Source organism: Arachis stenosperma, chromosome 5, assembly GCF_014773155.1.
Source record: "Arachis stenosperma cultivar V10309 chromosome 5, arast.V10309.gnm1.PFL2, whole genome shotgun sequence".
Lineage (NCBI taxonomy): Eukaryota > Viridiplantae > Streptophyta > Magnoliopsida > Fabales > Fabaceae > Arachis > Arachis stenosperma.
The window spans coordinates 115668444-115683109 of record NC_080381.1 but is presented as its reverse complement, the minus strand read 5'-3'; the positions used below and the strand labels follow the sequence as shown (position 1 = coordinate 115683109).

Genomic DNA, 14666 nt, shown 5'->3' with positions numbered 1-14666 from the left:
TTTTCCGATTTATAGTGCTGAATCAAGGATACTTCAAGCAACATTTTTGTGCACGTGTTTATTCGAGGATTATGGTGGTTGTAGCACGAGTTTATTAGTTTAAAGTTAAACATAATTTATTGTTTTTATTTGATATTGATGAAGGTAGGTGATAATAGTCTAATAGAAGAACACTGTATTACTTGTTTCTTGTTTATATAAAAAAATTGCCATGAGCTGCACGCTTTGTTATTTTTTAAAACAAAAAATTAAAGGGGTCGTGGAACGCATGTTATTGTATGTTTCATTTTATTCAGAAACCATATTAAAGAGAAATGGTGAAGTTCTCTGTAGTCTGTACATATATTGCTTTAAATATGTTTTTTATTTCCGATAAATATGAATTATATTGATTTTACAATTTTTGTTTTGGTTTTCGCGTCAAAATGGGCTAAACCCATCGGGCCAGTCCATTTATCTATTTAAATGGGCGGATTTTGTTTCTAAAATTAAGTCCATTTAAATTTCGGGTTAAACGGGCTAAATCCGATTAACTCGAAAAAAATGACGGGTTAAACAGGTTAGACCACAGGCTAAATGGGTGATTCGTTTAAATTTTTTTTACATTTTTAAAAAAAGTACTTTTAGCCCATATTTCTTTTCGATCCGATTCGAAGTCCGACCCATCAACTAAAAAATTTTTATTTTTTAAAGGTTTATAACTTAAAAATAATATTTTTTGTCAAAATATTTTTTAAAAAATAAAATAAAAGGATAAACGGACTACCCGTTTAATCCATCAGGCTGACCATAAACAATTTAGACTGAAAAATTATGGTCCGCGAATAAAACAGACTTAAATGATTCAACCCATTTAACCTACAAATTTAACGAATTAGACCTAAATGGGCTGGATTAATCCGTTTGACAGGCTAAGTTTCAGTTCCATACTTTTTCTTTTCATTATCATCAAATTTTAGTTGCGTATCGTTTAGAGATAAAGACAAAGACCAAAAACGAATAAAATTTTGTTTAGGCATTTCGGGCTAAACAAAGGCGAGGTGCATCCATATCCAAATAATTGGGCTTAATCCAATTATCTAAATAATTGTTTTTGCATTTTTCGTTCTTAATTAATGTAAAATTTTACTACTTACACGCAAAAATTCAACATTTTTCGGAGGTTAAATAAGATAAAGGAAGAAAAACAACTTTAAGAAATAAGAACTAAGAATTATAATATTGATTCAACTTCTAAATTCGTTTACGTTAAACATTTGAATTTTTTGAGTAAATATCCTTTTTGGCCCCTATCTATTTTGAAAATTAACTACATGCCCCCTAACCTTTATAAATTATCAAATCGGTCCTTATCCATGAACTCTGTGATACCAATTAGCCTTTGAGTTGGTTTTTCCGTTCAAAGTTGACGGAAAACGCTGAGGTGTAACGTGCAGCCAGTGACGTGGCGTTGGATCACCAAACGTGGATTGCTCTGTAGGCATGTGGATAAATAAGCCCCTACATACTTAGCAAAGCGACGTCATTTTGTTTGGCATCATTTTGCACGTTTGGGGTAAAATCCCATTCTCCCCCTTGTGCACAACTCAACCACCATACATCACCCTCGTTCTCTCCCCAAAATTACGAAGAAACCCTAAGAGACCGAACGTTTCCCTCCAAGCAAGTTGACAGAGACTTCCAACAGGGAGGTGTTGACGGTGCTGCAGACGGAGGAACTGACGGCGTTACTAAGGTTAGTGTCGCTATCTGATCTTGAAGCTTCGTTAGGTTGTGTTGCTCCATTTTTTTTTACTGAACTTGGTAACTGGTTATTAATGATTTGGATTAGTGATCACCCCATGCATGTTCTAAAATGTTAAAATGAGGTGTGATGGAAGTAGTTAATTAATTTCTAATTATTGCACATTGTTGTTCTAATAGATGTCATATGAAGTAGTCCCTGTTTTTCATCATGGGAGTTAGTTTGAATGGGATGAAGATGGTGCATTGTTATACCGCGACGGAAGTGTTGAGACATTTCTTCCGTTAGACATCGATTATGTTAATTTCAAGGATTTGGAGGAAATGTTCAAGGGTTTAGGGTATACAAGTTACAAACAGATGTATTGGTATGATGGCAGTGCCCTTGATTTAGAGTCTGGGTTGCATGTTCTCAAAGGGGATAAGGAAATTAATGAAATGTGTGATAAGAAGATGGAGAATGTGGAGTCGGATTCGCTGGTTATTTACTTTGAGCATGATATTAGTCAACCAGTATATGGGCCTGATGTTGTTGAGGTAGATTCACCTTCTTCTGATGACGGATATGAAACAACTGAAGACGAACCCTACAAGCCCCCTCCAACTGGATTAGAATCTGATAGTAGTAGTAGTGATGAGGAAGTAAATGTACAGAGAAAGAGTGTGAGAAAGAAGCAGCCTAGTGTGAGGATGAAAGAGGCAATGGATGCTGGACAAAAGGGTGCTAGGAAGAAGAGTCGTGTTAGACAACAGGCACCTAAAAAGAAGAAGAATGTGCCACCTGGTAGTTTTGGTGATAAGGACATGTCTCCTAGGACTAAGAAGAAGAAGGCAAAGAGGTATGTTGGAAGAAAAAGAAAACATGTTCTATCCCAACAAGAAGCAGACACTGAGCCAAACAGTGGGCCTAGTGGAGATCAAGGTAATGGGCCAGGTGATGTTGACCCAAATGATGAGGCAAGGGATAAGCCCAATTCAGATCCAGTGGCTGAGGAATTGGACTCAGACTTGGATAAGCCATATGAATATGAGTCTGAGGCATTTAACTCCCCAATTTCTGACTCATATGAGGAGCATAAGGCAAGATATCATGACTTCAATGAGGATGCAGAGTATGGTGAAGTTCAGTTTCAGGTTGGACAACACTTTGAGACCATGGCAATGTTCAAGCAAGCACTTAAGGACTACTTTGTATATGAGGGAAAAGAGCTTATGTATTTGAAGAATGAGCCAAAGAGGATTAGAGTAAGGTGTGCTGAGGAGGGTTATCCATGGCTGGTGTTTTGCTCTCATAATAGTCAGAGTCTAAGTTTTCAAATCAAGACGTTCATTGGAGAGCATAACTGTGGTAGGAATTTGAGCAATAACATGGCTGATAGAGCTTGGGTGACAAGTAAGTTGGTAAAAAGGTTGGTAACTCAACCTCTAATGACTCCGAAAGTGGCACTAGAGCACATGAAGCAGGACTATAATGTCCATATAAACTATAGGATGATATACAGAGCCTTGAAAGCTGCTAGAGAGCAAACAATTGGAAAGGAGCGAGAACAATATGGAAAGCTACATGACTACTTAAATGAAATCCACAGAAGCAATCCTGGATCCACTGGTATGATTGATGTAATTCCTCAACCGGAGGGTCGTCCACTCTTCAATAGGTTGTACATTTCATGGATGCTTGCAAGAAAGGATTCAAGGCGGGCTGTCGCCCTCTGATCGGCTTGGATGGATGCTTCTTAAAAGGGTACTTTGGTCGTCATCTGTTGTCAGCTGTTTGTTATAGCATTTGCTGTAGTTGAAGCTGAGAACACTGATTCCTGAAAATGGTTTCTTTCAATCCTGCACGATGATCTTGGTTCTGTGGCTGCCAATGGGTGGAACTTCATGTCTGACCAGCAGAAGGTTACATTACAAAATTTGTGTTTCCTTTTTATTATATGGTTTTAATTCTGTGTTTACTTGTTAATTCAACTGTTGGCTGAATTGTTATTGCAGGGTTTGGCTAAGGCATTGCACGAGGTAATGCCACAAGCCCATCATATGAATTGTGTCTTACATATATGGAAAAACTTCATCAAGCACTTTAAGGACAAGCACACAAAAGGACTAGTTTGGAAGGCTGCTAAGAGCACAACAATGAGAGAATTCAAAGACTCAATGGAACTTGTGAAGAAGGTGAACAAGGCTGCTTGGGAGTATCTACGGAAGTTTGATCCTGGTGCATGGACGAAGGCTTACTTTAGCCATGGCCCGAAGTGTGAATAGAGAGAAACCGATTTTAACTATGTGCGAGGAGCTTCGAAGTTACATTATGTGAAAGATGGCAGGGCACAAGCACAGAATAAGCAAATGCAAGGGTAAATTGGCTCCAGTTCAACAACTAAGGCTGGATGAGTACATCATTCCTGAGAGCAATAAGTGGACAGCAGAGTGGGCTGGGGATGAGGCAAGGGTATTGTTTAAAGTCCAGAGGTTACAGACCAGAGTGACTGTTAATTTGCAAAGACAAACATGTGCTTGCAACGTTTGGCAACTAACAGGTTTATTCATCAACTCATTTCTTGGAAATGCTTTAAGTAAATATTGAAATAGATATAAATCATTCATGTATTTATCCTACCAGGGCTGCCATGCAAGCATGCGGTGGCTGCTATCTCAAGGTTAAGGAAACAAGGGCTGAGGCCAGAGGATTTTGCACATAAATGGCTCACAATGGAAGCTGTTTGGGCTACTTATGGGGACTCTATTAAACTTGTGAATTCTGAGGAGTTTTGGGAAGAAACAAACAGGCTACGTCCAGAGGCACCAATCATTAGGAGACCCCCTGGGAGACCAACCAAAAAAAGGGCTGTTGATGTGGTGGCTGAGTCACAAATGCAGCAGCAAGGTCACAAGGTGAGGAAGTCATTCCAAGTCACGTGCAGTAAATGTGGGCAAAAGGGACACTACCACATGACTTGCAAAGGCCCTCCTTCAAATCCGAATTGGCAACCAAAATGAAAGAAGGCAAAGCAACAACAAACTGAAAAATAATCATCATAGCCACCTCCAGATCAGCAGGAAGCACAGGTTAAAGTAGTTCTACATATTTTTCTTCTCCATTGTAGTAGTTGTAATTTTCTCTATTCAATTGAGCAGTATAGTAGCTGAGATATTATTTTTTGATTTCCACAGGCCGAGGAAGGAGTTGGAAGCAATATTCCCCAAAATGTTACTGCAACCTCTATTGATCCAGTGGTAGTTTTTTGTCTGAGACCCTAAATTTAAAATTTTTTTTCTATCATGGCTGTGCTAACTTTGCTTCTTATGTGTCTTTCACAGGGTAAAGCAAAAAGGCAAAAGAAAAAAGTCCCAAAGACCTCTAACACTCATTCAGTCCAACAAGAGATAAGGGTTGACACTCAATCTTCACACTCTGCACAACCACCAGTAGAGGTAATGTTATTTTACATATTCATGCCCTGTAACTATAAAATTAATTGGCCCAAGAGTATATACAATCATATGAATTGTTTTCATGTGGTTTAGAGTGTGGACTACAACACTGAGCCCTCAAATCCTGCTATCCCAACTACACTTAACCACAGGCCAAATTTCAGACCCAAGCAAGCTATAACTAGACCTCTAGCACCTACAGTGCACCACCCTCAACAGCAGGGCACAGCCCCAACAGTTCAGCCAGTGCACCACTCTCAACAGCAGGCCACAGCCCCAACAGTTCAGCCACCTCTACAGCAAGCAACAACCCCAATCTCACATCCATCAACTCAGCAACAACTGCCAACTGAAGGAGCAACTGACTCAGGGACTGCCACAACTCCCCTCATGTTTATCCCCACTCCAGGCCTAACTGCACCCCACAACTTCAAGCCAACATATGGGTTTAGGCCACCAAGACTTTAGAAATGACATAATCGTAGTTATAGTTATGAATATTTTGGTGTAAAGTTTTTTGGATTTCAAGCTTTAAGGAGTATTACACTTTAGACTACTGGAACATGTTTTTTGTTTTGTGAATTCAGACTTGTGCTGATGATTTTGGCTAAATATGTAAATGTCTTTGTGCTTAACAGTATGAATATAAATATTATGCTTTTAGTTTATACAGCATTGTGCAGATTATCTTGGGTTCAGCCTTTACATTATTACAAAGCAAAATTCACATTCAATTCATTTAGAATCTACAATTACAGAGAAAATTAACCCAAATTTAACCTTGTCCATGCATCACTTAAAGCAACACAATATACCCTAAAACACTACAAACACAATTGCTGTTAACACAATTAACATTGCCAGCATAACAAACACAACATGGCTATTACTACATTTTTTTTATTTTCCTTCATATTCATCTTCAATCTTGAATTCCAGTTGCTCCAACCTTTTCTCCATCATCATCATTCTTCCGTGAACATCATTGTCATCTTCATGCCCAAAACGTTTAGCAATTACTTCGTCCAGCCAAACAAAAAAATTGCAGTGATGTTGCTCCATCTGCAATCGCCATTATAGTGAATACAACTTGTTAAACAACGTAGGAAGTTGATTACATAAACTGAAGATGGGTGCACACTTACGCCATAGTAGGAACAACCCAGGAAGATTCTGTCGGGGTTCTTGGCTGTCCCAGACTGTTGCATGACTGCATAGGTGCCACACTTGCATTTAGGGTGCTGGAACTTGGCCTTCTTACCCTCACTTGCATTGCTACTCGAACCCACCATATTCTTCCTCCAGACACGGCGAGTGTTAGAGGTTGAAGATTGCTCTGGATCACTCATGCTTCAAGCACTAGAATTAGGGTTCAGAAATGGGGAGACTGAGATTTCACCTTCAACGAGCAAAAGGACTTCTTTTTAAAACGACGTCGCTTTGCTGAGTGTGCAGGGGCTTATTTGTCCACATGGTTACAGAGCAATCCACGTTTGGTGATCCAACGCCACGTCACTGGCTGCACGTTACACCTCAGTGTTTTCTGTCGACTTTTAATGGAGAAACCAACTCAAGAGCTAATTGGTATCATGGAGTTCATGGATAAGGGCCGATTTGATAATTTATAAAGGTTAGGGGGCGTGTAGTCAATTTTCAAAATGGATAGAAGCCGGAAAGGGTATTTACTCGAATTTTTTATTTGGTATTACTGTTAACAAGGGGGCTTAAAGCCCAAAGCAAGACCGAAAGTAAAAATATAATACTTAAAATTTCAGTTGGCACCATTTACCAAAAAAAAAAGAGTGACCCACCGGACTCCTGACAATTATTTTGAAAGGATAATGAGGTTTCAAGAACAAAAAATATTCAATCCAGTTCTTGATATTTTTTTTTTGAAATTGATTAGCCCCTGTGCAAAAAAAATAACATTGATTTTTTTTGCACAGAAATTAATCAGTCTCATAAAAGTAAATTTTAGGAGTCGAGTTGGTATTTTTTTTTCCAAAGACCTCGTTGTCTTTTGAGGTAATTGTCAGGGTTATTTTCGGTTTTTCTCAAAAAAAGAAAAATTTCAGTTGACACCCTTGAGCTTTATGAAATATTGAAATATACATTGTAGTCTGTAGAGTGTAGACCTTTATTTATAAAATATGTAAATCGACCACTAAATTCTTAAAATTTTCTGATCGTTCCCTTCTTCTTCTTCCTCTTCTTCTCCTCGGCAGTGACAGAATCCACAACTAATAATAATGCTAATGCCGAGATTACTGATAAGAAGAAGAATAATAATTCCGATCACCGGAGCTGGAATTCCAGGTGCCGATTTTGGATGTGATAGAAGCACCAGATAAGTTCAAAGTTTGATACAATATTAGTTTTTCAATATCCGTGTTGTGTGTTCCTTCGATTATTTTAGCTTAAAGTTCATAGATGCATAAATCATAGTTTACAAAATTAATCCTAGGCAACAAACATAACCGTTGTTAGTGCTAAACAAATCCATGATTTAGTGACCATTTCATCAATTATCATGATTATTATCCTATCCATGGTTGGCAAGTTAAGAATATAGAAATGATATAAAAAATTGTGAAGAAAAATAGAATGTTCAAATACTTCCAGCTGAACATACAACAGAAATCAAAGCTAGCTAAGAAAATTAATTATTGCATGCACTGCTCCACATTGCTATACATAGGACATGAGCATTATAGAAAATAATAGAACACTGAAAATTGAACAATAACCAGTAACTATAGAATCTGTATCTGACAGCCAACTGCTTTATTTTTCTTATTCTAATGGTATGAGTAAATTTTAAAACATGATATTATCTTCTGCAAAGTTCAGAATTCTAGAGACTAGAAGATCATGTTGACCTCTATATTTTATTGTTTTATGTTCTGTTCATAGTCATGCATCTTTTGCCTATGGTTTACCCTGTGGACTTCCTAACTGTTGTATGATCAATTACATACCCTTCTTGATTGGACCAAACATGGAAACCACAACTCTTTAAGGTTGCTCCTATCTTCTCCTTTGATGATGTTTCAAAGATTGAAAATGAAATCTGAAAGTGATTCCATTGACGCATACTTTTAAGGTGCCACATAAAATGATCAACTTTCAACCGAGCCAACCACACATGACTTGAGTCCAGTGGCAGAAAATGGCTTGCAAACATATTTATCTTTGTATCATTGACAATAATATCAAATTCACCTGTAAACATGCCAGTTGTAGTAACACCTTTATCCAACTCAAAAACTGCGCCAAAAAACACCTCCAAGGGCTTACCATATAAACTTGAAGACACCTCAAGATAAATGGAATGATTAGTACTCTGGTATTGGAACCAATCTGGGATCTTGTTCCCTGGAAGTACAAATTCACAAGAAATATATTCTGGAAGCATCATATCCTGAAGCCCAAAAAAAAAAAAAATTTATGTCTGAAATATTTTGCAGGAATAACACACAAACATACAAAGAGAGTGTGGGCATTGTGAAACAACCTTACTACAGAAGAGATTTGTTATATGCTCCAGGACTTGTTTATTTATCAGTTTATGGCAGTTAACAAAGCTAATTTGATAAAACCTTGGAAAATCCTCTGCAATAAAATTTGATATGCTGGATAATGTTGGAAAGGTTGTCAAAGATCTACAATTACTCAAGTCTATATATCTTGTATTTGGGGGTAGCTTTGGAATCTTTTGAAGCTTAGAGCAGCCACTTAGATCAAGAGTAGTAAGTTTTTGCAACTTCTGAAGGCTACTAGGGAGATGCTCAAGACTCTGGCAAGACTCTAAGAATAAGAACTTCAGCCCACTTAGATATTCAATTGACTCAGGTAGTTCTTTTATTGCTGTTCTTTGGAGAAGGATTTCTTCAAGATGCTCCATTTTCCCCACAATCTCTGGAAACTTTTTTAGTTTTGAGCAGCCAGTGAGGAGGAGAGTATGGAGTGATTTTAGCATGAAACGACTTGGAAAGGTCTTGAGATTGGAGCAAAATAGAAGGTTTAAAGTAACAAGCTTATCAAGAGTTCCCACAGACTCATGCACCTTAATTAAGCTTCTACAGTTGTCTAGGCTTAGGCTTTCTAGGTTTGGAACCATTGAGAAGTCTGGAATTTCTTTGAGGTGTTCACAGCTGCTAAAAGACACAAGTTTCAAGTCTCTGAATATCTGCAGAAAACATAAATCATTTTCACAGAAAAAAAAAATAGCTATATTGTTAAATCACAACAGCTTCTGAATATTCAAAATATAATGAAAGATCAATTCCATACCTTAACTCCCTTCCACAACTGCTTGATGCGGCTATGACTCATATTTAGACAGACAAGCCTCCTTGGATAGAAATTTGGTGGTAGAGTTGAAGAAGGGTATCTTGGCCAATTAATCAATCTTAGCGTATCAGGTAGATACTGGATATCATCTGTAACATGCATATTGTTGATAATAAGAATTCTTAGCTCATCAGGTAGATACTGGATATCATCTGTAACATGCACATTGTTGATAATAAGAATTCTGAGTCTATTCATCCTTGACAAGGCCTTGGCCTCTATGTACTCTGTCTCTGATTCTGGTATATCTAGCCTTATGCCTTCAATGTTGTTACTTCCCTGTGGCAGGTGTTGTCAACAGTCAATAAGCATCAAGACTAGTTAGGCACTATAATGAAAAACTGATATCATCATAAATTTTCAAAAAATGAATATTACCTTATTGTGTTTTAATACATGAAGAACATCCTCATGAAACCATAATCTGCTCCGTTTACTAGGATCATTGGGGGATTCAAGACGCACAATTTCTTTAGCCATTTCCTGTAGCAAATCATGCACCCAAATCTTATTAACTTCTACAGTAATTAGAGACTTCTCCATTAGAACTCCGAAACCATTATCTGAATGTAGGTCACAGCCATCTAATATCATTTTCACATATTGTCTGTCCTCTCCCTTAAAGAAGCATGCAATATCAAGAAAAATGGCCTTTTCATTCTCTTCCAATCCATCAAAGCTGATTTTAAGTATTTCAAAAATCTGTTTATTTGGAGCTTTTTTCAGTTTAGCTAATGCACTTATCCACTCGGCCTTTCCCCTACCACAAAAGTGAGATCCCAAAACTGTTAGTGCCAATGGCAGTCCCTTGGCATAGTTTAATATGTGGGATGAAAGCTTCTCATAATTTGTTGGAGGACATGGATTTTTGAATGCAAACCAACTAAAAAGTTCAAGAGCATGACCATGATTTAATTCGTTGACCTTGTAGATTGTTTCCACATTGTGAGCAACTAGCAAATGCTCATCTCTAGTTGTTATGATGATTCTACTTCCAGAACCAAACCAACTATATTCTCCAATCAATGATTCCAGTTGCTCCAACGAATCAGCATCATCAACAACTATGAGAACTTTTTTGCTGCAAAGCCTATTCTTTATCATATTAATGCCTCTGTCTTTGTTTCCTACTTTACAATATCTGTGGTTCAAAATCTCAGAAAGAAGAGCTTCTTGTAGTTGAACTAACCCAGATCTTTGACTTGAAATTTCTCTAACATTTGCAATGAAGGCACTACCCTCAAACTGGTTAGCAATATGGTTATAAACAGCCTTAGCAAGTGTTGTTTTCCCTATACCTCCAATTCCATAAATTCCTATAGCCTGTACATCATCTGATCCAGTATCTAAAAGTGTTTTAATATCTTCAATAGGTGAATCCAATCCAACAGGATGCTTAGCAACATTGAAAGGTGTGCGGTTCAACTTACTCAATATCTCCTCAACAATTCTCTGGACAAATTTTGATTCTTGCCTGCCACTCAGAAAGTGAAAGAAGTCTTACTATCTAATCTGAGTTTGTGACAATTTACTAGATACTTGAATACTTGATAATAAACCCTATAACAAGTAACTAATATGAATAAAAGTTCCTAGTTATGCATCAGTTTACTATTCCTTCCGGAATCAACACAGGCAAACAGAAAAGTCTTCTCTATGGTTCATTTGTTGGTATTACTGTCCCCAATCCTTGTTCAAATGCATTTGCACGTAGCTAAATGACTATTCTCATTTTTTTTAAGGAAAAAATGGGTCATCTCGTCACTATATATATTAGGTGAAATTAGGGGATCAAGAATGATCTTTGAAAAAATGGGTCATCTCATTCCCTTCAGATGACCCTTTTTTTTTCTTGATCTCCTAATTTCACCTAATATATATACTGACGAGTAAATCCTAGATAACACAAAAATATAGATTATAGAAAATAAATAAACAAAGAGAAAGGAAGACCAGAGGAATGAACCTCTTGGATTCTTTTATTGGCTACATACCCGTCACCCATGTGCCACCCAGACAAAGTAGAAGCCTCACATAGTGCTGCCCTCCACCTTTTTACTTTGTTGACATCATCCCTGAACTTGTCTTCATGTTTGGCCAAATCTTCTGCAAAACTTCCCTTCTGTTCTCTTACTTGAGATGGATTCACACCATAAAAGACCGGCAAAACCAGCTGACCCTTAGTGTCCTTGCACTCAATGATCTTAAGGAGTTCATCCAAGCAAGAAGTGGAAGATGCATAGTTTTCAGATAATACAACGACTGAGATCCTTGAGGCTTCAATAGCCCTAAGAAGTGAAGGTGTTATCTGCTCTCCCTTTATGAGATCCTTGTAGTCTATGAAAGTATTGACACCCTTTTGGCAAAGAGCATGATAAAGATGGCTTGTGAAACTCCTACGTGTATCATCCCCTCTAAAACTCAAGAATACATCATACTTCCATTTGTAGGATTTAGAGCTCAAATCCATTTCCTCAGTTTTTGAAACCAACTTGAATTGGATTTCAGCACAGCACAAATCCCTCTAACAGGGTTTTAGATTGGTTCAACGTTCAGTGTTTGTGATTCAAACTAAAACTGTGCTTCACACTATTTATTTACATAAAATGGGGCTTTGAAATATTCAAATTCCACTGAGAAATTATAAACTATTTGCGAAACAATGAATCAAAACATAAACATGCACCCAGTTACACAGATCCCTTGTGTTTCACTGGAAAACAGTGGGCAAAACACCAAAGGGATTAACCATATTTTTAGTCCCACTTGTTTGAGCCAATAGATGTATTCCTGAAATGCAAACAATTAGAGAAACTTCAAAGCAATTCGAGATATTTCGCGTGCTCAATTTTCTATTGACAAAAACTTTCACAACACTGATGAAATCCACCTAGCTAAACTAAATGACTACCATCTCCATTCAAAATAGAAATACAACAAATCACGCAAACTTCACGATAGGTGAGTGTCACAATTTACAAATTAAGGAAATATCATATGTGGTATCCTTTAACCTCAGGGGAGTGGTTAGTGTAATTTACCCTCTGTTTTTCGCTTAAGGTTTGAATATTGGCCATAACACAATAGATTATCATAGTCATAGGCTACAATTTCTCAGTCTGGCAATATGATTCGGAGGAGGAATATCCCGCCGCGCTGATAAGAAGCACAATTATAATTCCGACTGCTGGTGTAGGAAGTGGTACATGCACTAGTTAAGTTTAAAATTTGATAAAATATTAACTTGTCTGTTTTCTATTTATTCGATTATTTTAGTATTAATAATAGTTTAGAAAATCCTAGGCTACAAAAATAGCCCTTGTTACTGCTAACTGAACCATAATTTAGTGACTATTTTACAAAAATAATCTGGCTATTATGCTATCCTTGATTAGCTAGTTAAAAATGACTGAAATGATATATAAACAATAGGTAGAAAATATAATGTTCAAATACATCAGCAGAACACACAAAAGGAAAACTCCAAAGCAAAGCTAACTGAAAAACCCAAAGTAAAGAGAACTTCTCCTTATTATTATACATATGAACATTAAACAATGTCCCGAGGATGATCAAAGATATTAATAGTAGTGAACAGTGAAACCAACCAGTAACCATAGGATATCATTATTTCCTAATCTAGTGGTTAAAAACATGATGATATATCTTTTGCAAATCCCAGAGTTCTAGAGATAAGATCATGTTGATATATATTTTAATTGCTTTATAATAATGTGTTATTCATAGTTCATACTCATACATTTGTAGCCTATAGTTTACCACTTGATGTAAACTCTGTTAAAAACGGTAAATAATTAGTTAATAAATTACATTTTAATTAAAAAAGTTAAAAATGCAAAAGTAGTATCAAAATATGATAGAGCTCTTCAAAATAAAAATTTTGATACCAATTTTAAAAATTTGACTCAAAATCGGATTGAAAAGACTGAACCGGTTGAACCAGGTCCGTGAGTCCAACCGGACCCAAACACTTAAAGAAGACAGCAGCTCCTTCTTTCCCCATTTGCATGCAATGCAGCAAAATAGATTTGGAGAGGAAGAAGAGCCCCCAAACCCTTAACCTCCTTTAATCCACCATAACTCTTCCGTCCGGGCTCCGATTGCCGCACCGTTCGCGGCCACGCGTCCAGCGCGTCGAGCTCTACATTTCTATCAGATCAATTTCACCGGTTCAATTTAGCTTGTGGAGCTTACTGGGTTTGAGTTGCTACGCGTGTGGGAGCGATGAGAGTTAAGTTCATATATATATGCATTGGAAGTAAAAAGTGAGTATTTGGAGGTTTATTGGTGATTGAGGCTTGGTTTGTGGCTGTTTCTTTGAGCTTGGAGGGCTGTGTTCTTGCTTGTGAGGCTACCTTGGGTTGAATAAAGTGATCGGCCAAGGTATGGCTTAAGTTTCGCAAGTTTAATATTTACAGTGCTGTGAAAACTTATGTTAGAGGAACCATAGGATAAGTTAAATTGTTTGTTGTATTTAATGATTAGCCTTGTAATGTTATTGGAATAGATTTGTTGGTGGATATATATTGAAATTATGAGGTGTTGAAGTTATTAATGATGTGCTCTTATATTTATTTATGATGGATTAGGATTGGTATTTATTAATAAAGATGTAGAATTGTATTGTGGTGGAATTGCATATGCTGTAACTAATTATGTAATGATCGGAATTGCATGAGACTAAGTTTGGGCTAAACTTAAAAATATAAAGAATTAAACTGAAAAATTTGGAACTTTTTTATTAAATATCTTTTTCTTTATTATTATATATATATTACTATTTATTAGAGGTCGTAATACCTTATTATCTTAATCTTATGACTTAAACATAATACTAAGTATGGTAGGATATTACATTTTACCCTATAAATTTCCTAACTGTTATGATCAATGAGAGACCCCTTCTTGATTGCACAACACATGGAAACCACAACTCTTCAAGGTTGCATTAACTTTCACATTTGATGATTCTTCAAAGATGCAAAATGAGATTTTAAAGTGATTCCAATAACGCATACTGTCAAGGTGCCAGGTCAAATGAGAGAAACTTGAGTCCACTGCTTGAAAACCTCTTTACATCACAAGTAAACTATGATTATTGATGATAACCTCAT

General features: G+C 36.8%; 1 protein-coding gene across 1 annotated transcript; it reads right to left on the bottom strand.

Annotated features, from left to right (window-relative positions):
• Positions 1-8113: 8113 nt before the first annotated feature.
• On the bottom strand, positions 8114-12001 carry LOC130981162 (disease resistance protein RUN1-like). Its single transcript, XM_057904782.1, has 5 exons — positions 11526-12001; positions 9910-11005; positions 9472-9810; positions 9245-9367; positions 8114-8599 (listed from the first exon to the last, which is right to left on the bottom strand). Exons 1-5 carry the CDS (start codon positions 11999-12001, stop codon positions 8114-8116), a joined length of 2520 nt encoding a protein of 839 aa, XP_057760765.1.
• Positions 12002-14666: the final 2665 nt, after the last annotated feature.